We start from the raw sequence: 27,295 nt of genomic DNA on the forward strand, positions 1-27,295 counted from the left end.
CGTATTTCATACATTATTACAGTTAGGTTAGAAATTGTTACACTGTCTGCCTTAAAATGTTACAAAATCTGTTTACAGCTTCATGTGGTTTATTTGGGTAGTTTATATTTTCGTTTAACTTTTCACGTTTGGTTGGTGACTGTGGTGATCAAAGACGTAAAGCTATCTCAAGCTTGGCCTCACTTATCAGGGGTGGCGCTCGGCGACCTGAAACGGAAACTGTGCATAATCATCAGGATGATACGGAAAACTAAAATTCACTCGTAAAATAACCGTTGGCAGATGGAACTCGAAGAACAGTAGGTAGCAACACTACTGTTTGGGCAAAAGTTTCTTCACTCGAAATGTACTAGTTTTAGTTTCAAGTATTGGCATGTGATGTCCATGAGACAGGGGCCATGGGTACTTCTTTTATAACCAATATCCTCCAGCATTGCCAATGATTACAAATTTTGTTTCGCTGATTTATCTATGAATATTTATTATACTTAAGTTTCGTGTACATTTCGATCTGTTAATTTTATATTAAATAAGACAGACAAATTTTTAATCATAGTGGATAAATTATATAAACATAATAAACACGTCCTAGTCCATCGGGGAGTACACTAATACAACAGAGTACAACAGAGTTCCCAGGTGTCTCTCCATTACTGTTATACACAGACATTGTTTACCTTTTAGCAATTTTAGTAACAACATTAAAATGTCGAACCAGACATTCTGTAACCTCTGGAGTATTAGTATCAAATTATTCTTTATATCATTAAAGTGTCTCGAGAGGGCAAGTCGATAGATATGTAATACGCCGTAAAGAGATATAAAATATATATTGGGCTATTTTAGATTTCAACCCCGACGAGTCTTGTCTTATCAATATCATATAAAAATAATCCATTTTTTCATTCGCTTTTATCCATTACTCGGGTGGAATTTATAGACGTAAGATAATCATAAACTCATTTAATTCGTGAAGTACGGATTCTGCTAATCGTACTGCCAGGAAAACTTCGCTCTACGATGTCATTAATGGTAACCACTGTGGCCATACTATAGAGCAATGGTGGGTTGGTGTGTTCGGTGCTGGTACACTAATCAAGAAGTAGAGAGCTCAACCCTGGTTTGCGAGCCTGGTTCCCCCTTCAGTAGTGTTTGGTTATGGCATGCCAAGGAAAAGCAAATAGTCGTTAGGGTCATACGAAAACCCGAGGTTTCAGTTGAGAATAGAAGTACGAGTAGGTGGTAGCGCCAATAACAGCTCAAATTTTCCCCTCATTCTGCGCCAACCGGGATACTGAAGACAGAGATATGCCACGCAGTGTACTCTCCATTCAATTCCATCTTAAAGGCCCTTTAACGTGTACGCCAAATATCTTCATCCAGCATCTCTGACAAGGGGAAACCAAGCTAGAAAATCCTTAGCCACCGAGGACTCTCGTCATATATAGATCAAACTAAAACCTGCAATTAACCCAGTTAATGGTTGTTATATATAATTATAGTATACCTATCGAATGTCGATAATTATCTCACATGTTTCAAACATAATATATTTAATACCACAATAATACTTTTATCTTATCAAAAGCATTCGTAGCTGTAATAAATATCATGTTTCAGCGTTCAGTTCATTCAGAATAATATGCATCAGAATCTCATATATTGATTTAACTATTTAATAATTATAACCAAATTTACGATTTTATCGTTCAAAAATGTAACACATAAAGCCCCATTATTCACGGATCCAACTTTATACAGTAATAACAGGCTTACATAAACTAACATCCAATTATTAATTCCCGAATAAATCAGTGTTGCATAGTTAATAATTGTATTTAATTCCAAACAGTACGTTCTCAGGTACATGGATTCGATGCTACGATCGCTTACATGTATATTACAGCTCATGGTGTTCAGTGGGTATAGTCCTGGCTGACTAACCAGGGGGTACCGGGTTCAATCCTGATTTTAACCGAGAAATTTCTCCGGGGATTTATTAACCTGGGCCCTTATTCACGAAAACTTAAATTAAGTTGCAACCGAAATTTTAAGAAATACTACAACTTCATTGGATATATGCAAATTGATTTTACTGGTCAGCCAATCGAATTGCAGTATTTCTTAAAATTTCGATTGTATCTTAGTTTAAGTTTTCGTGAATAAGGGCCCCGGCTTCCACAGCCATGCAGAAGGTATGGCAAGGAACAGCGTCTAGTCGCTCAAATAGGACGACAAGTCTTTGGCAGCATCCGACGAAAAGTTATCGGGGACGCCGGGACTAATTTTCACCTTTACACCCTGTATCACATATCTGTTTTTATTAACCCAGTTGATACAGAAAACTTGGACATTAAACCCCATTTAGTTCATTTTTACATATAACCCACATTAGATGAATTGTAAATGATAATACACAGTATGTTATAATGGGGCAGAATAACTGAGAAATACTATTAGTTCTCGGAACAGAATGAACTGATGAACAACTCCTTTTTTTATTGTTGCATTATTATGAGTATGATTTAGTATGCAACCCATGTATGTTGTATTGATTTGAAATATATATAAAAAAGTATATGTCATAACGTGTGTCATATGTCTGTATATTACATTGTTTAAAACCATAAATATCTTATAATCAATATAAATACTTATTTAGACACTCATAATGATTTTAGTTCATGGAACTTCATTTTCTGTTAATTCATCAATTATTCAGTTGAATCTTTAAAGGTTTCCATAAAGCATCGGCGATTAAAGTTATCATATTGGTAATCCATTGCTATTTTATTTTGTGATATATTTTATTCCAGAATTAAAAATTCTTTTGAATTCACTTAACCTTTGTACCTCTCTGTTCGTGTGTGAAATTGACGTTTTGTCCCTCTTCGTACCGTTTACACTCGAATTCATGTTCCAAACATTAATACTCAAATTAAAGTAAATGAAGCCAGAGATACAGTTATTGGCTGTGTATATGCTTTTTTGAATAGCCTTTGAAACAAAATCCAAACTTATTTTTCATCTTGAAATTCACTTTTCTTATAAAGTATTTAAATCTCACATCGTGATTTATGAATCCGATATACCACAGTAAATGTTACTAATAATAGCACCATTTGTATGATATATGTATGTATCGGTCTCGTCAATACCATGCAGTTTAATACGTTTATTATTTCTAATGTGTTGAACGGGACACAGGGGGTATTGATCTGTGTTAAATTGATTATATGTATGTATTTAGCTGTACATGAATAGTATATATATGTATATGTCACTGCGAGACAAGTTAATATCTACACAGACATATTTTATCGCCATTGGTTCAATTTATTGCTTGGAATTTTCTTTCATACATTTTACTATCACATGGGATGCCTGATGTTGCATTACAAAGTAGCTTAAGATGTACATACGACAACTTAAGCTATATGTTAGATGATTCTATTTATCAAGTTTGTGCCGTACGTAAGTGTTTATATTCTTGTAGATACTCAATTATATTATGTTTTTTTAATGTTTTTATAATTGACTTTGGTGATGCAATTTCTTACTATACGATCAGTCTGGTATAAAATAGTTAAATTACTTCCTTGAAGATCACACAAGGGATTCATACTGTCGGTATATTAAAATGTTATTGTATACAATCGAAGATTTATTTTTAAAGCCCCCTACAAGGTCAAAACGAGTATATATCCAAATTGATATCTAATCATTCGACAAATATCGACTGGTATTCACAGTATGAATAGTTTGATACTAATAGTTTGTCTTGTCTGCGGTGCGGTTCTCCTGCACTTACTTTACATGTAAGGATTAACGACAATTTCACATGGGTATATTTTAATACTGAAATACAAGGAATAACGTTAATTTGACATGGTTGTATTTTGATACTAAAATATAAGGAATAGTTATAATTTGAGATGGGTATTATTTGATACTAAAATAATGTTAATTTGAGATGGTTTGGTTTGATACTAAAATATAAGGAATGATTTTAATTTGACATTGTTATAGCTTAATACTAAAATATAACAAATGGCGATAATCGAATGGAGTTTAATGTCTGGTCAGCACATTGCGTCGGTTATTTTGAGGCCAAGAAATGGTAATTTTCATTACTATGCGTCAAGTGCATACTCTTCTTAAATTTCCAAATGTCAATGGTTCTTTTACACGCACGTCAATGCACAAGCGGATCCTGGAGTTTAGTTCCATATACACAATATTCATTACAGGTAACGCATCATACAAAAATCGACAAAAAGGAATAATATAGTAAATGTTGTTTAATGTGTTTGTATTAAACTAGGTTCGTATCGATAATGTTTTAGAATTAGAACATAGATGAAACAAAATATAACTCTCTGGGGATAATATATAATTATTTTTATGTTATACCATAAACACGTGTAGGCAAAGCTAGAGCAAAAAGGTTTAGTGATGTACAGTAATATTTATTGTAATGATTTTTATATACTCTTCAAAAAAAGTAGGGGATATTGAAATGTAAATACCTATGCAGGTTGTGATATGATAAATAGTCATGGACACTTGACATGCTTTGAGAGTATGTTCACAGAGGAAGAACTTGTCGCCCTAACAGAACCACTGAGCTACACATGCGACACGCAATAGAGCCATACACGTGAGAGCGGTTCATTGTCAAATTTGACACTTAAAGGAAGGGTTGATGAAAACTGCCGCGTGCTAGTTTATCTATCCATGTTTGCTTTCCTATCGGTTCTTGCATAAGATTTACTGTTTAGCATATATTTGCTTTAGTGTGTTACGTTTAATTTGAGGAGTGGGTCAGATTGCCCCAAATCGTGATTGGACGGTTGATAAGGAGCATGCCACGACGAATTGCTGAATGTCTGAGGATTAGTGGAGCAATTACTCATTATTAAGACAAAAATCAAAAACGTCCATTTTCAATTTTGACGGTTAGATAAGCAGCCCATATGAACTGTTTATGTTCATGTGTACGCAATTGGCCTGTTATTAACATACACTGGTTATCTCTAATAAAAACAGCAGTGCATTTCCGCAGTTTTGTATTGTTTCTGAAGAGTATATTTATATAGATAAAAAAACTAAGTTATGTAATATCGATATTTATACTAGAAAATATGCAGTGGTGAAAACGGTATTCACTGGCTTTGTTTTTGGAGGGGACCGCGTTGCCTCGCTATTTCAAGAAAATCCAAACTTTTAATTCAAGGAGTGATTTTAATATATCACGCTATATGATAATATATCTTTCTAGCAACTGTATACTGTATTACCGAATACGACATCGTTCAAGAATGGCATCCACTTTTGATATTGGATCAGAAAGGAAAGTATGGAGATGAATCCAATTTTGAGATACATGTATAACCGATTGTATGTTCAATTGGTGGCGTGTACGTAAAATAACCCTTGGAATTCCAAAAAGTGTAGGCGGAAAGGTCGCTATCCAGACACAATCGTTCACGTAGAATACTGCAATGCGTATGTCGGTCTTCATTATTCCATCCGAGGAGCACATATAGCTATTGATGTACTGGTACTTGTTTTAAAGTAGAGAGCCTATATTGATAGGCAAAACAATGGACAGTGAGTCATAACGCAAACCTCACAAATATTTTTGGAAATACAGATCAGTTATATGAAACTATGTATTGATGCTTGGACTGGTGTCAGATATGGAATATAAGCAGTGCTCTATAGACAAAACACTGATCAATATTTTGATATGTCATAGTAGATAGCTATCAGATATTAGTTTATTTTCGATGTAGATGTATTATTGTCTACACACATACTGTCGGAAAAATACCATAATATGATCATATTACTATTGATTTTTTTACATCTGTTTTGTGATCATACATTTTATGTGGTTTTAACCAAAGCGGTTCATAACACCGTGATCAAATTAAAACTCAGTTATTTTTACAAATGGAATGGGGGTTAAGATTCTACTTTTCCTCCCCAACTGGAATAATGACGATGGGCATACGCCACACAGTGGGCTAATGGGGGATCTTGCCTGAACAGCGGCAATTCCAGTTGGCAATGACCAGTTTACATGCACGTATATGCCAAACTGCAAACTGTGCTGTCGTGGTCATCGAATGAAACCGAAACCGGGATCCCCTAGTTAGTGTGATACTCACTGAGCCACCTTGCTCCCACACCCATTCCCGTCCTGTTTACAAACTTTCGCGTAATTTATCTATATGCTATACTTTTATAGAAGTGATATTTTTCTAGACAAACATATTTATAGTTTTATTTATATAACGCCATTTCACTTTGTATGAATTTATTTTAATCTGATTAAACCACAGATCATATTTCGTTTCGTTTTTTTTATAGTTCAAAATTTTGTTTTACTTGTCTGTACTACACTATGATCTGGAAGAGTTGTTACATAACCTGCGTTCTGGAAGGCGTGAGGGTTTAGCCAATGAAACCATCTGTTACGGCGACTTCTTGGCGTGAGATGCACGGAACTGTGGGTAAACCACTAGAAACGTCAGCGCTGACTGATTAATCAGTATCTGACGTCATAGGGTCAAAGGCCGCTCGTACGACCCCTGACGCGACATGCCAGTACTACTGGCCAGATCTTCATGTAGTGCAGGCCATCGAAAGTATAAAAAAACGAAACGAAATATTTATTATGAAAAAGAAATAATAATAATCCTTGGTCACAGACATTAATTGTCAAAAAGCTCAAGAATAATTAATATTGTTATTCTACAATGAAAGAGGTTAAAAAAATAACTACCATATTGCAAGTTGTCCATTCATAGTGCAGGAATTGAGATGGTTAATGCAAATTTCATATATATAGTGTGTGTTCACTGACCGGAAAGTTTCAGTGTTTGAAACTAGGATTCTAAATTGAAATGAATTCATATACATACATATGTTTGTATATTATTAAGCCATGCGATAAAAAATTGTTCTAGGCAAGCACACATGTATAACTTTAATGGTTGATATCAAATTGTTAGATGTAACATATGGAAGTGGGAAAAAAAACCTTTACATCCTATGTATTTGATTGTCAAGAATTATTTGCGTTTGGACATAAAATTGCTGCAAATGTTTAGATTCTGGGCTAGATCTACATAAAATTAATTCACAACAGGATAAGCATTTTAAGCATTGATAAGACCAACGCCCCACTGCTTACTCATTGCTGTGATCATGATTCTGCAAGTACGCATGTCTAAATCTTCTCTGGCATGAATAACAATCTGATTAAAATACAGATATATATTTCGTTTCGTTTTTTAATACTTTCGATGGCCTCGAATACAGATCTATATTTCTTTTTTATACTTTCAATGGCCCCCACTACATGAAGATCTGGCCCGTTGTAGTAGTAGGTCGCGTCAGGGTCATACGAGCGGCTTTTGACCTCATGGCGCCAGAAATGTAATTAACCAATTAGCGTTGATGTTTCTAATGGGATACCCATAGTTCCGTGCGACGCACGCCAAGAACTCGCCACAGCAGATTCTTTTTTACTGGCTGTTCCCTCACATAAACCAGAACGCGGGTTATATAATAACTTTTCCAGATCCTACTGCAGTAAAGACAAGTAAATCGAAATTTTGAACTAAAAAAACCGAAACGAAATAGGATCTGATTGGCTTGAATAATGAACCCAGGTTGTTACATAACTATTCTTGTAATATCCTTCTTCTATTAAAAGAAGCTTATTAAATTCTATTAGATTAATTCTTGTTTTAAGAAAATAGTTTCATTATATTATTGACACCAGTGTTCCATCCCCAGATTTCATTCTTTTAGTTAGTTTCTGTAAATATTGTAAAATCTAGAGGAAAATTAAATTATAGCATGTAATTGAGTTTCCGGTGTTTAATATTCATAGCCTGTCCATCATCCGAGACAGACAAGATATTAAACTGTTTCTGTTATAAATGTACAACAAAGATCAATATATTTAAAGGTACGGTCGGCTTGATTCGGGTCAAAATAAAGTTCTTAATTGGGTTACTCTAAGACGTTATTTTCGAGGGAGAAAGCTGTGAACACGATAACGCTTGACTATTCAACGTTTAAGTGAGAGAAAACGATATCAAAATATATCAACGGCGGATAATATCCAGGATTGGATTCAATCGGATTAAAGAGATTTTAGCGAAGACAATATGTGGCGCTGGCTTGTTTTGATCATATACAGTTTATATCGTCTGCAGTGAATGTAAAATGTTGACAAAGTTTCAATTCATCATATTTTTTTTTTGTCAAAAACATAAGTGAATTTAACCATTTTTGGACTAATATTTATTTTAGAGATCCAATAGTATAGATCAGAGACATTAGGGGCTATGGGTGCCGTCATTCGAAGGATAAATTATGTAACTTACGCACATATGTACGTTTACTAGAGCATAAACGTTCTATTCACGTGTGCGCCAATCTTACGCTTACTTTCTGCAAATGGGCTCAATCTGGAATCTAAATTGTGATAAAAGGTTGTATAGATTTGTGTGAAATCCTAAAACGATCACTTTGACAATTTCTTATTTTCGAACATATAATTTGCACACAATTTCAATAACAAGACTTGATACTTAGCAGCATCAAATGTCAACCTTCTCTTGATCCTTCACCGTGCCATCCTTATTTTGTGATAAGATATTTAATTGGAAGATAATACTTTTCTTTCTTTGTTTCAGACGATTAAGATGACATGAATGGTGGATGATGATGTGGAATACAGCGTCTAGAAGTGTCTTGGTATAGTGTTCAGTGAATTGATTTGCGTATAGTCTGTGTTTATTGTGATAGAAAAGGTGTTCCGCCCACTATTTAAAACGCGTTCTGGATTAGTATGGAGTACAAAAGAGGATTAGTGCTAATCGGGGAAATCTGTCTGATACTGTGCACTGTATTCGATCAGATAATGGCCCAGGATATCATCTTTCATCTACTGGAACAAAAACAGTCCGGAACTTTGGTTGGAAACGTGGCAACTGCGAGCGGTGTCGCGGAAGACGTGAGTGATGCCGAGTTTCGTAATCTCGTGTATTCATTCCTTAATCCAAGTAACCTGGAAACGGCGGCTTTATTCAGCATTAATAGCCAGACGGGTGCAATCTATACAACCGCGATGATCGATAGGGAGCGTATTTGTAAACTTTCGCTATTATGTGAGATAGAGTTTGATGTTACGATCCAATCCACCACAACAACGTTCTTAAAACTGCTGACGGTTAAAATCGTTATTGATGATGTCAATGACAACCAACCCCTTTTCCCTAATAACGAAGCAACGTTATACATTCCCGAGGCTGTTACCCCCGGTTCCAAATTTCGTATTGACGGTGCCAGTGACAAGGATACGGGTAAAAGTAATTCACTTTTGTCGTATCGACTCGTTTCCAGTAGCACCCGTTTTAGCGTAGACGCAGAGGAAAAATTGGACGGCAGCTCGGATGTGCGGATAACTGTTCTAAAGGCACTAGATCGGGAAAAGAGAGATTCATATACATTGTATATTGTAGCTACCGACAGTGGAACTCCCCCATTATCTGGAACATTAACTCTTCACATAAACGTGACGGACAATAATGATAATGTGCCAGTATTTAGGAAACCAAATTATAACATTAATGTTGCGGAAAACACAGCTATTAGATCTAAAATAGGTAGCATAGAAGCAACGGACCGGGATATTGGTGATAATGGCAAGGTCTCTTATCGCTTTAGTCCCTTAAGAAGCAGCAAACTTGAAGAATTGTTGTCCCTTGATAAATTAACCGGGGCATTGACGGTGAAATCTCCTCTACAATACGAATCAGGTAAAACATACGACACAATAGTTGAAGCTACTGATAGTGGTAATCCTCCGCAAGTATCTCAAACCACTCTGGTTGTCAACATTATAGATGTCGGAAATAACCCACCCCAGGTGCAATTAAATCTGGCCTCTCCCGTAAACAATAACACGGTGCTACTTTCAGAAAATTCTCGCGTAGGGACATTTGTTGGCCATATTAAAGTAGACGATCGTGACCCTGGGGACAACGGTAAAGTGTCGTGTAGTGTTGAGGATCCCAAGTTTGGTGTTCAAAACCTTGCTGGAAAGGGTTATGCCTTACTTCTGAACAAGCCCCTTGATCGAGAAGGACAGACTCAGCATAATGTGCGAGTTGTTTGTGAAGATTCTGGGTCTCCAAAACTTTCATCATCAACAAGTTTTGTTGTCATGGTTACCGATGAAAACGACAACGCTCCTGTATTTCAAAAATCGACCTATTATGCAAACGTTTCAGAAAAAGCTGCTAAAGGCACATTTGTAATTAAGGTGTCAGCGACAGATCCAGATTTGGGTGTTAACAGTCATTTTATCTACAGACTGAGCTGGGATGCCGATTCTCTTTTTGAAGTCGATCCAGATACTGGTGTTATTACAACAGTTGGTGAATATGACCGAGAAACGACGCCCAAGATGACTTTTACAGCCAAGGCCATTGATCAGGGAAGAACGGCACTAATAGGGATAGCAACGGTGGTCATTAATATTGTGGATGAAAACGATAACACGCCGATTATTAAAGAGGAATCGTTAAGACTTCGAGTGCTGGAGAACTTACATTCGGGAAGCGTCGTGGGTAAGATTGAAGCCACCGATGCAGATGTGGGGGATAACGGAAAACTGATTTTCCTACCTAGAGAATCAAACCCGAGCATCCCATTCGCAGTGTTTAACGATGGAGTTATCCGAACTGATCGTGTGTTGGATCGAGAAACCAAATCGCATTACGAATTCGATATCGTTGTACAAGATAATGGCCGAGAACCCAGAAAAGCAACTGGTCACGTGGTTGTAGATATAATAGATGACAATGATCATACACCGACAATAGAGTTCCCAGCATCCGACAATCGCAGCGTGATTGTTACATCAGACTTACACGCCGGAGATACTATTACTAAGATTATAGCTTACGATGGAGACGAAGGGGACAATGCCGAACTAACGTATTCTATAGATGGAGGAAATGATGGGAACTTGTTCGATATTTCACCAAAGACAGGCATCGTCTTTCTTACTCGTATTATTAATCTGAGAGACAAAGAATTCTACATGTTGAAAATTTCAGTTCGGGATCATGGTGCGAAACAAAGAGAATCGCGTGATGTACTGAATATAAAAGTGATTTTTACGAACGCCACACTGGCGGCTAATAGACAAAACTCAGCAGGACAAAAGTATATCATCATTGCTGGTATCGTGGCGGGCGTGACAGTCATTCTTTCAATAATAATAGTCGCAATCATTCTCAGAATCAGACAGTCCGATCAAAGAAACAGACATGGAGAAACCGTCGGTATACAGGAAGAAGGGGACCCTCAAAACTTTCGCAAAGGAAAAGTAGAGAACAATTTCTCAAAACCCATCACCTTGGCAACCAGTGACAGCGATCATGGCTTCCATATTTTTCCCAATCCCAAAATGGAAAAGGATCCTAAATTTTCATTCGGTAAAGAAGAAAAAGATAATTTTGATTCCAAGTTGCCTTCAGAACAGTACAACAAACCAGATTTTGTTACATTCCAAAAGGTAAGTGTTTTCCCTATAGGTCAAATTCAAATTAATACTTATTTTTATGAAGGTGACTCTCAACTGTAAGCTTTTCTATTTACACCCCTTTGTTGTTTCTGATGTAATGCATGTCATATTTTTATTTTATAATTTAAAAAGTTTTCTCTGCTGTCCCAGTGTATTATAATCCTAGTAACTCTCTCCCCGTTTATTTTAGTGTTAAATCCATGCGATGTATTGGTCTTTAACATTGTTTTAACATTCCCATGATCTAAATACTAACATGCCATAGTCATCTGATAGAAAATATCAAACATCCTCGAGAAATGAATGCATAGACTATAACGACATTCTCGTGGTTCCCCTAATTCATGCCCGTCTACCTCCTCATCCTTCCGCATACAAATCGTTAATATTAACCAAAGTCCGACAGAAATTTTTTTTTTAAACATTCTTCTTCGAATCTAGACCCTTAAAAGACAACGAAAATCAAAAAAACGACATGCAAAGAAGGGCTATAAATAAACGAAACTCGTACAATACTAGGCATATTATATTCAAGAATAGGTGTTAACCATTGAACATAATGAACCCCACGTTCAAAATATGCCTCCTTCCCCAAACCCGAATATTAATCTTCAGACAGTGTATTCATAATCTTTCTAGAACACTCGATACCACTTCTCATACGGTATGGGAGTTCACATAGCAAACATAACTTTTGTAAATTATACAATGTGAACTCCAATCACACCCGTGTCACCTTATTTGTTTGAACTCTTGCTAACAATTCACACTTTATAAATTCAACACGACATCAAACATTTTTGTCGATTAAAGATTGAAATCAGTTAGTTAAGAAAGACAATGAGCTACGGAAATTGCCTTTATTGCTAAATCTGAATCGTAAGAAAATCCACTGTGACTGATCATTGTAGGTTGAAACAATAATATGACGGAAATACAATTTGAAGAAATTCAATCAATTCATTGAAGCCAAAAAAGGACATCTTCTGCAATGATTGCATTGTAAAAAAACGCCTATTGACAATATTTGATAGCTTAAGGGGGTTTCAGTTGTTAGTCAAATCCATTTTATTGAACTATATATCACGCCATTAAATGAAGAGTATGCATATTAGTGTTAAAATATCCGATACAAATGTCTGACTTATATGGAGAGTTTCGTTATTTTGTACTCTAGCACCGGCACTACCACGGATAGCATCACTACCATTCACTTTTGTATTCGCTTGTACCGTAATTGTGACTGAAACATCAATACCATTTACTTTTCTTACGCCAGTCCCGTAACTCTTTATACGCCTGTGTCGTAACTATTACTGGAAACACGAATATCATTAACTTGTTCCGTAAAACATCAGTGCCATCAACTTGTTTTACGGTTGCCCCCTAACTGTTACTAAAAGCATCGGTATATCATTCACTTTTCTTTGTGCGCTTGAAGCTTGTACCATAACTGTTACTTAAACATCAATACCATTCACTTTTCTTCATACGTTTCCACCGTAAATGTTACTGGAAATATCAGTACCATCTAGGCTTTTATACGGTTGTAACGCAACCGTTAGTGGAAACATCAGTACCATTCATTCCTACAGAACATGGGTGAAATCTGAATTCCTCTTTCGGAACTTTATTTTTCCATTGCACTTTTCTAGTAAATCAGTAGAACAATTCATTTCCAGAGTAGTGAGTTAACTAAACCAAGTCTTAATGCAGAGAGCCTTTGAAATTCTCTGTTAGATAACGTCATCAAGGCCATGTGGAAAATCAACTTGTCTGTGGCGCTTTTAAAGTGAATGTGTCAGGGAATTGTATTATATCATCCATCAAATATCGGCCCTATTACGCCACTATTCACGCAGTTGGCTTCTTGAATTATGTCACTTAATTTCGCGGTTACCGTAGAAATGCATTCAGACATTTATTGGGGATATCAGTGCAACCTTTTAAGCTTTTCTGGCCAATTAATTTGTCGGTGCTAACCAGTTACTAGTGAGGACACGAACTCGGCAATTTTTAGTGACGTTATAATTTGCTTGTAATACTTTCTACTGATGACTACCGTATCGACCATGTTGGTTGTCTAACGGTTACTGTTATATAAAGCTGGTTATTTCAGTTTCCTGTGATGGAGGCGACAGCTAGATGTTTTAATATAATAAGAATCACTTCCATCAAGCCGTCCAGACAATTTCCCCTCCAATATTTTATGTAACTCGGCATTACGGAGCCCCGAACACATTCACGAATCGTGTAATAAATTAATTGTATGTTTCTTCGTACTGTCCAAACACAGCCTCAGAAACAATTTACCGTTTGGGAAGATTAAAACATATTCGACACAAAATGTAAATATTAAAGTTAACCAAGGTTATCGTTCAGAACAAGTGATATGTGTGTACATGATTTAGATTTAGGTCTGCATGCTGTAATTGGGTGCCAAACTAGGTACATGTACGTCACCTCGGGTTACGCAGAATCATGGTAATTCTTGAAACCGGTCCAGTGTTAATATTTGCGTGAAAGGTATACACATGTATAGATACAGCTTCATTGGGTCGCCTGTCGTTGGGTGGCTAGGGAACTGGACTTTTGATACTCTGAAATGTTTTTATATGGCACTAGCCGAGAATTGTTTTACTCCGATGCTTAGTGGGAGTGGGCCTTTTAGGTCATAAAGCCTGCCATTGAGCCTGGTGGAGTAGGGTCACCTGTCCAATCTCGTGTGTTTTCTCAGGTTCAACTGGTTTCGAGTGGACGTTAAGCTCTCTCTCTCTCTCTCTCTCTCTCTCTCTCTCTCTCTCCAACAAACTCAAGTATGCGTCGTTATATTTGAATATTATATAGGCCTTGCTTTTTACTTGTTAAATTTTGTAACTAAAAGCGTAAAATTCCCTTCAGATGCACTCATCGAGTCAAACCGCTATTCTAAATGTTTCAAGCCTGTTGGCTAAAACAGTTCTCTCAGTCATTCGGATGTACGTTAAAGATGTCTTGGTAGTTGGTACTCAAACAAATAAGGTGCAGAGAAATGTCGCGGCTTGGGAAAGATCATCACTAGCATTACATACGTAAACATAGAAAGAGTCTCAAATGACCAAGTATTGTGTTAGTGAGCTATTAAACTCCATTACTTACTAGAATAAACAACATAACAAAAATCCCTTTTTTTAAAAAAAAGAAAAAAAGCTCGTGTTGTATATCTGGTTCAATGTGGCGTATTCCTCTCGGAATGTCAAATCATGATATACGCCATGGTTATAATTAGATTGAGAAGTCAAAAGATAGCCGACACTAAACGACAACTAGCGTTTAATGATAGACAGTGAAATGAACAAAGTTCGTAATTTTAATATGACAATTCTCTAACACATATCATCCCATATTGATTTTAATCTGTATTATAAATCCTGTAGTCTAGAAACCTTTCCAACCTATTTTTAATTGGATATATTAAAACTAACGTATCGTAACGTCTATCATGTTTTCTTATTAACTCTAGAATTAAAATGTCTTAAAAGTGGACTTTTAAATATAACATTAAGAACATCGATACCGTTAAGGGAGGGTAATCCTAGTCTTAACGATTGCATGAATTCAAAGCATTAAGCAAAAGCGAGACCATGGAACTAGCAATATTGGGTGAAAATTAGTCACGTGAACATAAAATAATCGAAAAATATGCCGACATCCCAACATTTTGCCGTTTCTAATCATTGCTGTTGTCAGTCATTCATTCATCGATCTTGTTGATACAGAGACCGATAACCTTCTATCGATATTCCTCATCAAGGAAAATATGGTCTTGTCACACACAAATTTAAACGGTTAACTTAACCAAATAAATCAAAACCCACAGAATATTGAACATGTCTATATTTAGACTGCCAAATTCTTGCCTTGTGATCATTAAACAACTCGGTTATTGAGTTCAATTTCAATGAGTTATGGTTACGGGATAGTTTGTTCACTAAGGAAGTGTATAGACATGAATTGTGCATCTTTCTTATGTGTTGAAATGTTCTAGTATTTTTTAACCATCCCTTCGTGTTAAATGTTGTGTTTTTGTATCATTCCTTCTTGTTAAATGTTGTGTTTTTTTATCATTTCTTCTTGTCAAATTCTGTAATCTTTGTATCTTTCCTTCATGATGTGTTTGGTATCATTCCTTCGTGTTAAATTTTGCATTTTTCACCCTCCTCCGTCCCTCACCCTCTTCCGTTCCCCACCTCATCATCATCATTATCATCATCATCATCAGCAGCAGCAGCAGCAGCACAACACCATATTTTACCGTTGTTCTGTTTTCTTGAGATGATCATAATATTTATCATAACTCTCTTCTGATTACATAATAGACGTGTTATCTTGTGAATTGCTTTCTCAGAATTATAACTGAGAGAATTTTCTAAAAGAGAAGACATTAATTATAGACATCAATCTTTATGGAATTCTTAAGAAGCAAGCTTGAGTTATTATTGCCTTATATTTTACAGTGATTATTAGTTCTTCTGATTTTGAGTAGGGATACCTTCGTGGGTGGGGGTTTCTTGTATTTCTGAATCTAATACTCAAGACAAAGTCCCTACAATGCCAACAGTGTATCATAAGGAATACTCTCTACATTTTAAGCATGCCAATATGGTTTTCAGCTGTTGATTCCAAAACTTAAAACATTAAAAAAGTAAAGGCAATTGAAAAGCACTTAACAGCATGACATCTATATGCTATGAAGATTGTTTTTCCCGCCATTAAAGTATATTCGTTTCACTGAAGTCTGGTATAAACCGATAAATCATATTAAACAAAACAATACGGGATCTTGTCTTGTTGATGTAACATTGCCCTGGTACAGGTTCTCCTCTTCACCGCCAGTGCAAACCTATTTCATTTTTCCTTAATTAGGGGCTATGCCGGTCATTTCAGTCACTCATACGAATCGGGTAATTATGTTTTGCATATCGGTTACTGTGTATGACTTCATATTTGTCATAATTAAGAGGGTTTTCCAGTTCGACATTACAAGACATACGATAACGCCCCCATACTTCAATGTCCAATTATTAAATCATTACGTAAACGTTCTTGATAAATGAGTTGAGCTGAGAAAAATGCTTTTAACATTTGGTCTGACGGATGCGACATGTGAGTCGTGGCCAACAAATGACAGCTATGTTTGTTTCTTATCTGTTAGGCTGCACACGGATTCACTAATGATTTTTCTTTCAAATAACGAAGGAGAGAACAATTGGCAACAAGTCACAGATAGACGATATTCAAGAGAAAATAACGTGTCAAATACTTCCATGATTACTCTAAAAGAAGCCACGTATTGTTGTTTTTGGGAGCAGCTTTCGATCAGAAGCAAAGACAACGCACATGTTTGACGTCATGTGAGACAATATGCGGTTTGATCCTAGAATAAAACATAAAAAATAGCTACTTTGCCGACAAAACATGTGATAGCAAGATATATAAGCTAGCTTAATGACTAGTGAACGCTCGCTTACACATGCTAGACCCACTTGGCTTGCTAATTGAACGACACTTGAGTGACATTTGAAATTATACTGCGGGTGTCTGACCGGAATGCTGTCGGAAGGAAAGTTGTTCGGAATAAACTTAAATTGGTTTGAATTGTTACTACTTCCGCAGTCGCTTAAAGAGGGACATGTTACTAATACGTAATGACACGTATAGTCAGCTGCTTGCAGTTTAAATTGCCACAGGGTTTCAACATTTTAATTCTAGTCTTTTGAAATGCTCGATATCTTGACACACTGAATCGATAAAACTCCATCATTACAAGGTTTTGAATGATAATCCCCGCAGCATCTTTGATCTAAATATAGCAAGAATTTATAGGGGATAATCGAAAGAGCTTCGGACTAACCGATCTAAAAAAACGTAGGTTACTGTTAACATTAATAAAGGATTCTTGTATGGGGATTAGAATAACGGAAGGGCTTTGCATTGAATTATACTTGAAACCAATTTCCTTAATCTCTTTGAATTTCTAATTAGATCTGAAACCTGCAAATATTCTTTCTCATCATTAGTGCACGGTATACTCTATTTTCAACATTAAAGAAAGCGATTAGAGTTTTCTTATCTCACTTTCTTAGAATTACAATGTTCACATTAATGATGGTGCTTTGGTTTAAAGACTCTACAGAATTCCTTATCTAATGGATTTGTTATCGGCTCTGTTTTATGAAGACTGATGTTGCTTGGTCAATCGTTTACCTATTTTTGATTATTTCAGCCTGTTGAATCAGTGTCTTTATTGAGATACTCCTTTGCATTAACTAGATCAATGTTAATGAATATTACGATAATATGGATGCATGACGTTTTGGACACATATATTTAAAGCCCAAGTAAAAGCCTACTCTAACCAGTTAGTGCTTATTGACATCAACCGGTTTATACCCAACAATAGACTGTTTGACAAACGCATGTCTCACATTTGTTGACGTCCCTTGCATGACCCTTAATTGTAACTATATAATTCTCAAAATTACCTCTATAGAACTAAAACGATTTTATTTTTATTTATGTTTTACAGATTAAAGAGAGATCAGTAAGTTTTGATGTAAGAAGTGACCTGTCAGGGGAGACAACCGCCAGTGACAGCGGTAGAGGCGGAAGTGAAGATGATGCTCCACAGAAAATTAGTAAGTTTTATAAGTTAGAAATTCTTGGCTTACTATTAGAATTGTAGGTTTATGTTTTCTCAAGAGTGCTATGTTGAGAGTTAAAGATACAATAACAAACTCCATGGATGTGAGTACATTACGTTTAATTGTGGATGAGCGATATCTGAGATAATAATTCAGCTAAACAGAAGACTACCATTAACTCATGATAAGAAATAACTTATGTCACGCCATATTACAATTCTCATTTACAGTCTTACCATTAACGATATTTCTATTCTATTCCCAACAAGTCTGAAAACGACGTCATTATTCTTTCAATAATTTAATATAAAGAATATAAAAGATGTAATTTATCTTTATTTAACCAGATAAAGAATCCTGACAGCGTTGTAACTCCCGAGATCTCACATCGAAAGAGCGCAGTCCTTTGGGCCTTAACTGTTAAAGCTTTAATATTTTTTGTCTCGCATTTTAATCATTATCTCAAGTCCACAAATTAAAGAATAGACTGCCATGCCATATTATAATATCACACGTAAACAGCAAATGGTCTGCATACACATGCTATAATATGTTGAATAGTAAGGGATTGTGTAGACATATGATGTTGAATAGTAAGGGTTTGTGTACACACATGCTATATGTCTAATAGTAAGGGATTGGGTATATACATGATATGTTGAATAGTAAGGGATTGTGTGCATACAATAAAGGGATTGTGTAGACACATTCTATGAGTTGAATAGTAAGGGTTTGTGTACACACAATCTATATGTTTAATAGTAAGGGATTGGGTATTTACATGATATGTTGAATAGTAAGGGATTGTGTGCATATAATAGTAAGGGATTGTGTAGACACATTCTATGAGTTGAATAATAAGGGATTGTGTACACAAATGTTACAAGTTGAATATTAGGGGATTGTGTACACGCGAATCCCATTTAAATCTCTTCGTAGTAAAACGTTTAATTGAACGCGCCCACTGGAACTTCTCATGTATTATTGGGCTTTCTAATAAAAAAAATATTTTCATTTCTGTAATTTCTCTGGTTAAGGTTCATGATGGTTTTGCCCAAAAGCTTAACAATGACCACCTTTAAATTGTAATACCATGATATAATATATAATCACCTTAAGTTACAGCAGATTATAAGAGTCGAGACGGCTCAATTCGTTTTTGCTTTTCATGTGGATAATGCCTTTTTTCTGATGCTATATAGATGTTACCTTTCTGTGATATCTATGAAATCTACCAGATACCAAGTTCGCAAAACTTTATTAGTCTTAGCATGATGGAGGTGTTGGTAAATCCCACTAGTTCAAGTCTGTGATGGTTTCCTGTTCTCGGGAACTGCTATTTACGTATGTGTCTGGTGCATTGTTTAATTTGTTGTTATCGATGACAAGAAAAATATTTTGACCCAAACCGGAACATGTTTTCCCATTTAAACCGTATATTACAGAATTAACGTACAACTTGCATAGAATAGAAACCAAGTGTTAAAATCCTCACCTGAAGGCTGAAAGGTCAAATAAAACACAATTTAGACAGTTTATTTTCTTGGGGAGGATAAAAAAAACTGCATTACTCACGTCTGCCATAAAATTATGCATTACTCGGGTCTGCGTAAAAAAGAAAATAATAAAGGCGGTTTCACAAGAGTATTCGCTATATTAAATTGCACATGTTTGACGTTGCTCAGACAGAGTAAAAAGAGAAAGAATTTATCTTGTGGTTAGAGTTAAATAATCAATATTTACAGAACATATGAGAGAGCATCGACCCAATCATACAAAAAACGGCTCGACGGATAAAGCCAATTGTTATACCCCCAATATAGTCATAAAAAGTTAAGCGATTTGACATAAAATAATAAATTGATCGTTGTCGTGACCGATAATGAAATCTAGTGAACCCATGAGTTGGAGATCGGAATCACTTAATAGGAGAAAAATAATATTGCATGCCCGATTCGCAATTCAAATAAAAATAAGCTGAAATTCAAGAAAATGATTTTGAAAAGGTAGTCTAGACTTTGTCGAATTACGTTAGGTAACTAATTATTTCAGGAAGAGAAATAGTACGGCATAATCCATTTTTTTCTAACATTTGATAATATTATCACTTAACACAAATAATTGTTTTTTGTTTTTGTTTGCTTTTTCAGGAAATAATATGGGATATACTATGTGTCCTTCCACCGGAAGTGATGACGAGGTTCCACCACCAACCATAGCGGCGCGACAACAAAAGTCCAACGTTCAGCGTGTATCGCCGATCATTATGGATGACAGGAACAGTATTCCTATGACTCAATTTAGTAATACGCATCCCGTGAAAGACAATCGAACGCGAAAAGATCCGTATAGAAAATTCACGGGGTACAAAGAACCAATTCCTAATTCTAAATCATACCAAACCCCTTACCAAACTCATAACTCGCGCGACTGGTTACATCCCAGGCCTCATAATACTAAATTAAAATCACCATCCTATAATAGTTTACCTAGAAGTCCTGATGATGACGATTGCTCAACAACCTCTGGCAGTTATACGGTGATGTCTGATGACGCAGACACTATGTGTGTGCGATAGAAATGTGTGTGTATTTATGACGTCATATCAATATGTGCTTTTCTCTACGACCTATCAGTGCTTACATTGTGTATATAGTATGTGTTCAACGATTCCAAAGTGGCATGATTTAATTCTTCTTTATGAAATATTATAATTGGATTGTTGCATGTGGAATTTTAATCCGACATATTACTTCTTTACATAAACTGGTGGATTAACGCCATTCAAATGTGAGCGGGTGTGTTATTGTTATCTTTTTCTGGAATGAATTATTATGAAATCAGATTTTCAACAAAAAAACTTTTTTTGAAACAATCGGTGATTGCATGTATATATTTGTGTGAATCTGAACTGATCTGTTAAGAATTATTGTATTAATGCAGTTATTATAAATATAACGGTCTGCGCAAGAAGTCTTGTAACTAGAAATTTAAAGATCGTTGTATAATTAGACGGTATATATGAAAAACGGTATTCACATACTGATTTGACAAACTATAAGTACGTGTAGTAGTGGCTAATATACGAAAGCTAGATTTGTACTATCATTTCTGTATTACAACTCTTCTTTCACAGAAAATAGTAAAGCCTAAATAGTAAAGATACATTATACAATATCGTAACGTTTCTATAAACATTTATATTGAATAATAGTCAATTACAAGTCCGGAGCCCTAACAATAGTTATAGTATTTATGATTATAATAATAGTCATATGTCTAATATCATAGCCACATGGTTTTTAGAGACACAGATAATAGTAGATAGAAGCATTGTCTACACTATAATAGATTATTTTTATTGTTAAAGGACAGTGAGTAGACCGAGATGGACAGGTGACTTTAATTTGAAACATTGTAATTTGCAAAATAATACTGAGCAGGAATTGTTAGTTATGTTGCTCCGTGCCAGATACCCACCACTACTTATAGCTAAAACTGGAACAATGGTTTAGACCTCGATTTATGACAATTAGCCTTTTCAGATGGAGTTGTTGCTTGTACTTTGACCACCATATAATTTAAGAACCTAAATTTTCAGTTTGTAATCATATAAGGAGAAATAAGAGGACTTGAAGGATTTAGTATTAATTAGTATTACAATTAAAATCTTCCATGAAACCGCCATAAACTAAACACATTACATGATGTCAGTTATCAATGCCAGTGCTATATTGTTCAATTAAGAAATTGATTTTTCGATAAATATTAAAAACAGTATGTGAAGTTATGGATTACATAAATGACGATTTACTGTATCAAATTGATCATATTTCAACATAAATGCTGATTCGGTTTCAAGATATGTAAATAATTAAATGAAGCTATATAGCGCCAGGGGTTTCGCCAACATTTGCATAAACAACGGTATATATATATTGATAAGAACGGTTCATTACCTTTATGTAAAATCAATTCTGAACTGGTATGCTATATCTAGTTTCAGAACTTTATAAACGTGTAAAAAAACATTAACACATCTGCATTAGCTAAACCCGAATAAAAGTTAACGACGTAGCTGTATTCTGTTTATAACACTTAAATAATACCGTTTTGAAAAAATATTAGCTGCGTTCTGTTTACACCATGTTAAAAACTTGATGTCTCAGTATTAGGTATATTCTATATATATAACAATAAAATAACGCCATTTTAAAAATCTTTGAATTAGCTGTATTATGTTTATAACACTGACATAACATTGTGTTAGAAATGTTAACGAATCAGCATTAGCTATAATATGTTTATAACACTGTTAAAATATTAACGACACGATCAGTATTAAGGATATTATATCTGAAATACTGAAATAACACGGTGTTAATATATAAACGTTAACTATATTCCGAAATATTTTAAATATACTGTATAAAGCTACAGGTTTTAAGGCGTAAATGTAATTAAAATCACTTGATCCAGGCTGAGGAAGCAAATAAAGTTGTATCCATATAATAAAGATGATGTACTACTTTAAACAATGTTTCTCGTCTCGACCGGCTCTGCTCGATCAAATAAAGACAACCATATTGATCGTCCATGCATTCAAGACTTTATAAATTAAAGAACTTAATTATTAGTCCAGATCGTTAACAGTGTACAATGACATAATGTCTTTTATTTCTAATGATTTCTATTGCTTTTGACAATTAGGATTAAATCCCATTGTTTATCGGTTTTCATTGCATTTCTTATATATTAGAGAAACGGGATATTAATAGTTTTCTTTTGTTTTGTATGAATGGGGTTGGACTGCCGCTATAGGTATTTATAACAAATATATCAATGAACTTAAATTTATTGTACATAATGAAAACAAAGAACGAATTTCATTCATTTTTAAACTTTCAGCTCTGTTTATATTTTTGCTATTTATTGATTGATGTAAACTTTTTGTACTACATTCCATTTACTATTTTCTGCAAAATAAAAATAATGGTTTAATGTGTACCTTAATTTATGTTTTTGTTTTCTTTTCTAGAAATGTTCTTTTATTGTGGACTTTTTCCATAAAAAGACCTGTCCAATCCTTTATATACAAATTTTGGATTGAGCAAGTATAAAATATTGTACTGCAAGAGTTAAATCCCTTTGTATGCAACGGCAATAAATTTGACAATCTATTCAGCGTAAATGGCGATGGTCATTTTTAGGCAACCCATAAAGATCAAGGCGACGTATTTAGATATGTCTGTCCTCCTATCGCACATACCGTTTTGGAAATTTGTTTATCGATTTCATTTGCATTGCTATGCCACAGACCACTTTCTTATACAATTTAACAACACCTCATGATTTCCAAAATATAAGTTTTAGAAAGTAAAGATTGTTTGATACGTTTTATTTATTTTTTAAGTCAATACTTACATTGTATATTATTATCTATCAGCAGTCGTTTAAATAGTAGTTTAATGTCTGCATTATGGCAACCTTTTAAAGTTAGCATTCGTCTTTTGTATAGATTCAATCAGACTGTCCTATGGCTTAGTTACATGTAGACAAAGAAAACAATTTAAGAAATTACAATTTATAAAATTAAAAGTATTTTCTTAATCTGAACATAAATTACGTATTCCGCTTTGTACCTTAAATGATGAAGTCGATGATGATACGCCCAGGATTGGTAAAAGACAACTTTCACCGTATTATTGCAAAGCCTGAGCTTCCATTAACTTGTAAATGATCGCAAATTGCACTCATCTCATGAACTCTTGTCATCATGCTGAGCAGTGACCTTCGATTTTTGTTTGGTACCAAGAGATTAAGCTACATAAAAGTAGTCAGTACTATGGAGAATGCCTCGAGGCATCTGAAGACCGGACAGTGGTTGCATGGTAAATGAAAGAAAGACCAATAAATGGTTCTAATGATTCCTATGGGCTGATTCAATTTCAGAATGGGATATTCATTAACTAAAACAGATGTTAATAACCTGATTTTCTTTGGGTGCCAGAAAAATCGAAAGCCACCTATCAACATGTAATGGAAAGATAATTAAATAATTCCTCCAGACGAAAAACACTTCGACACCTTTAAATACGTCCAGAATTTCTGTATTGAAATAAATATACTGGAATTCAAGTTATACTGGTATGATCTGGGGATTATTATACAAGCCAGTTCCCCTTCAAATACATTTTCCAACATTTCCAGTACCCACAAACAGTGCATCCTGACAAAATGATAGATGCAAAAATCTGCTGCATGTATATTAAAAAGGGGGATTCTGTGCCTTGGTCGTTTGCCAAGTGATTATATAAGCTACGCGGAAAATTGCCAATCATCCCCAGATATCACATAACGTCCATGTTGTATGATTTATGTGTCAATGCCATGTTACATTTAGTTAAAAAGTAGAAGATAATCGTAAGGTTGAACTACTCGGTAACCTTTTATTCAAATTATTTCACGGTCACTTGAATATAACAGTACGATACCTCGTTTTCTAATTAGTACAGATTCCTTGCGGGGCGATTTGAAATAGTACTATTATTAACAGCTATGATGGAAGGGCGCTTGGCACATTGTCAGGGAGGTGGACACGGTGTGGAAATTGACCTATCGCGTGGTCCATATTATTAGGAGGTTAAATAGCGATATCCCATGTGATGAACTTATTAATTCTCTTGGGAAGTCCCCTGGTTTTGCTATTTCGTACCCGATTCAATCTGAAGCTTGTGGTTAGCATGGTAATTCATTTGAATATTTTGTGACAAGTTTGATTAAACTTGTTGAAGTGGAGATAGCGGATTTCGAGAGAAAGAAATAGCTGAAGTGGTTCAATTCCGTTACAAAGATATGACGAATTGAAATTTCGCAGCATGGGGGCATCTTCTGCAGACGATATATAAACAAGCAAGCGCCAGCGTGAACTATAAGTATGGATGGAATCTTATAATGGGTATCTTCTTAATCCAACTGAACACAAGACGGGCGATTATCTAACCTTACTAGCTTAATATTGCTTTCTTAAATTAAATGTTAAATAATTAAATTAAATAGATTTGAGCAAGGATTAAGCTGGAAAAATTAGATATTTTCCGAATATACCTGATAGCGATCAAGAATTTTGATTATATTTAATATTATATCATATTATTACATAGTTCCAAGCAATCGAATTATGTTCTAAACCATCGATGATATCATTTTAAAAAGAAAGTTTCAAAACTAAAAAAAAACAAAAAAGGGATTAATTCATGTGCTATCCCATCTGACTGAAAGAACCATTAAATCGAAGTCTGTTCGGGTCAGAGAAGGGTAACACTTATCTGTAAATATTCTGCAACAACCATGTACTAATTATGTAAAAGGGAAGAATTGTGAATCAGTAATTAAGTTTGGGCAATATAAAAAGAAATTCATAGTTACTAAAGCGCAACATTTAACTGTGTGAGTCATTTACACTTTGGAGTGTTTTTAGAACAGTGATATAATTGTTTAAGGCTAATCGAGCTGGGAATTCTCACAAATTTGCGGATAGCTGCTTGCTACCATTAAAAATGACCCATGACCCAGAGCGTAACGCAATTTCCCCGTGAAATAGTCATTTAAATAAATTTCAGGATGAAATAAATCAAGCGCCATTTTATCCCGGGCACCTGGGAAATAACAAAATGAATCCAGGGATTGATAAGATACTGTAGCAATAACCATACCATAATGAAGAAATGGACAATAAATTATGGTCATAGACAGAAAACATCTGACCAATGGCGGATGACAAATTTAGTATTAAACGTACATTTGAATTATACTTAACGTATCTTTCAGGAAAATATTATCATTGTCCTAATGGTTTATTTTAATATTATTGAACTTCTAATGATTACAGAGTTTCGTGACAAATGAAAAGTGTTTAAACTCGGGTAATAGACTGAAATAAAATCCAGTTATACGGGCATCATTAGCAGATATAAATTTGAGCATCTTAAGTTATAGAACCCTCTCTTTTATATGGACTTTCTTCTATTTTGTGTTATTATACAATTTTGTTCCTAAACATTGATAAATTGACGAGACGGTACGTCATTATGCCTTATAGCTTCATAATTGTGTTCAAACAATTGCTTCTTTTTTTTCTTTTCTTAGTCTGACACACAAAAATGTGATACCCTAAACGCATCAGATAACGATTGATCGCGTCTTTCCGGTTCCGGATGACACACTAGACAGCAACAGTATAGCGCATAGTTTCAGGGACATCAATAAGAACTAGTGGTGTATGCACAGCCAATGTTCATCCACAAACAAAATAATCAATGCGACTCTATTAAAGCCGTCAATAAAACAATATTCTTAATTCACACAACTTCATTATAAAGCCGATAATAACTCATTTTCCTCGCACAAAAAACTACAGCTAAGAATGTCTTGAATCAATATCACAATACAATAATTGTCAACTCGCCTTATAGTTCTCTAAAAGTTTTTTCTACTCGTGGACGTCAAATTATTGAAATTATCCAAGTTGTCACATAATGATGAAGGTTATTAATGTATTTAATTCATTATGGAATAAATTCCTTTAATAGCTTTCTGAACAATTGTCATTATTAGAAATATCAATTGTTAAAAGTCGAGTTATGATATAATAGCATGGAATATTGTTATCAATTCCAATTTCTTTCGCTAATTTTGACACATTGTTTAAGGGTATAGTTTGTTTGAATTGCGAATATATCCTCACCGTTCATCATTTTGAAATTCTCTCTGACCCGTCTCGTCTTTTATGAAAAAAATAAAACAAAACAAGTACGAGCGTAATATGGTTAAGCCCAAAGCATGTCGTCATCGCCGCCATCTTGGAATTGTGACGTCATGTCTAAAATTGAGGTCCCTCTATGGATGCGTAATTGTCAAAGGAACAAGCATGACAAGTGTCATGTCGATCGTACACGAATTGACTGAGTCTTAGGCATGTTCCGAAGTGGGA

General features: G+C 34.9%; 1 protein-coding gene across 4 annotated transcripts in view; it reads left to right on the forward strand.

The window, feature by feature from the left end:
- The window catches only part of LOC126830294 (protocadherin-9), a 101,849-nt gene extending 78,533 nt beyond the window's left edge, over positions 1-23,316 (forward strand). For 3 of the 4 annotated variants that reach the window (XM_050560659.2, XM_050560658.2, XM_050560660.2), the window contains 3 exons: positions 8,721-11,611; positions 18,189-18,297; positions 20,454-23,316. In XM_050560659.2, coding sequence (XP_050416616.1) covers positions 8,876-11,611; positions 18,189-18,297; positions 20,454-20,881 — 3,273 coding nt within the window. In that variant the 5' untranslated portion in view covers positions 8,721-8,875 and the 3' untranslated portion in view covers positions 20,882-23,316. Of the gene's footprint in view, positions 1-3,398; positions 3,475-8,720; positions 11,612-18,188; positions 18,298-20,453 lie in introns of those variants that run through there. The other variant, XM_050560661.2, reaches the window with a different exon arrangement.
- The last annotated feature ends 3,979 nt before the right edge of the window (positions 23,317-27,295 follow it).

Source organism: Patella vulgata, chromosome 8 (genome assembly GCF_932274485.2).
Source record: "Patella vulgata chromosome 8, xgPatVulg1.2, whole genome shotgun sequence".
NCBI lineage: Eukaryota > Metazoa > Mollusca > Gastropoda > Patellidae > Patella > Patella vulgata.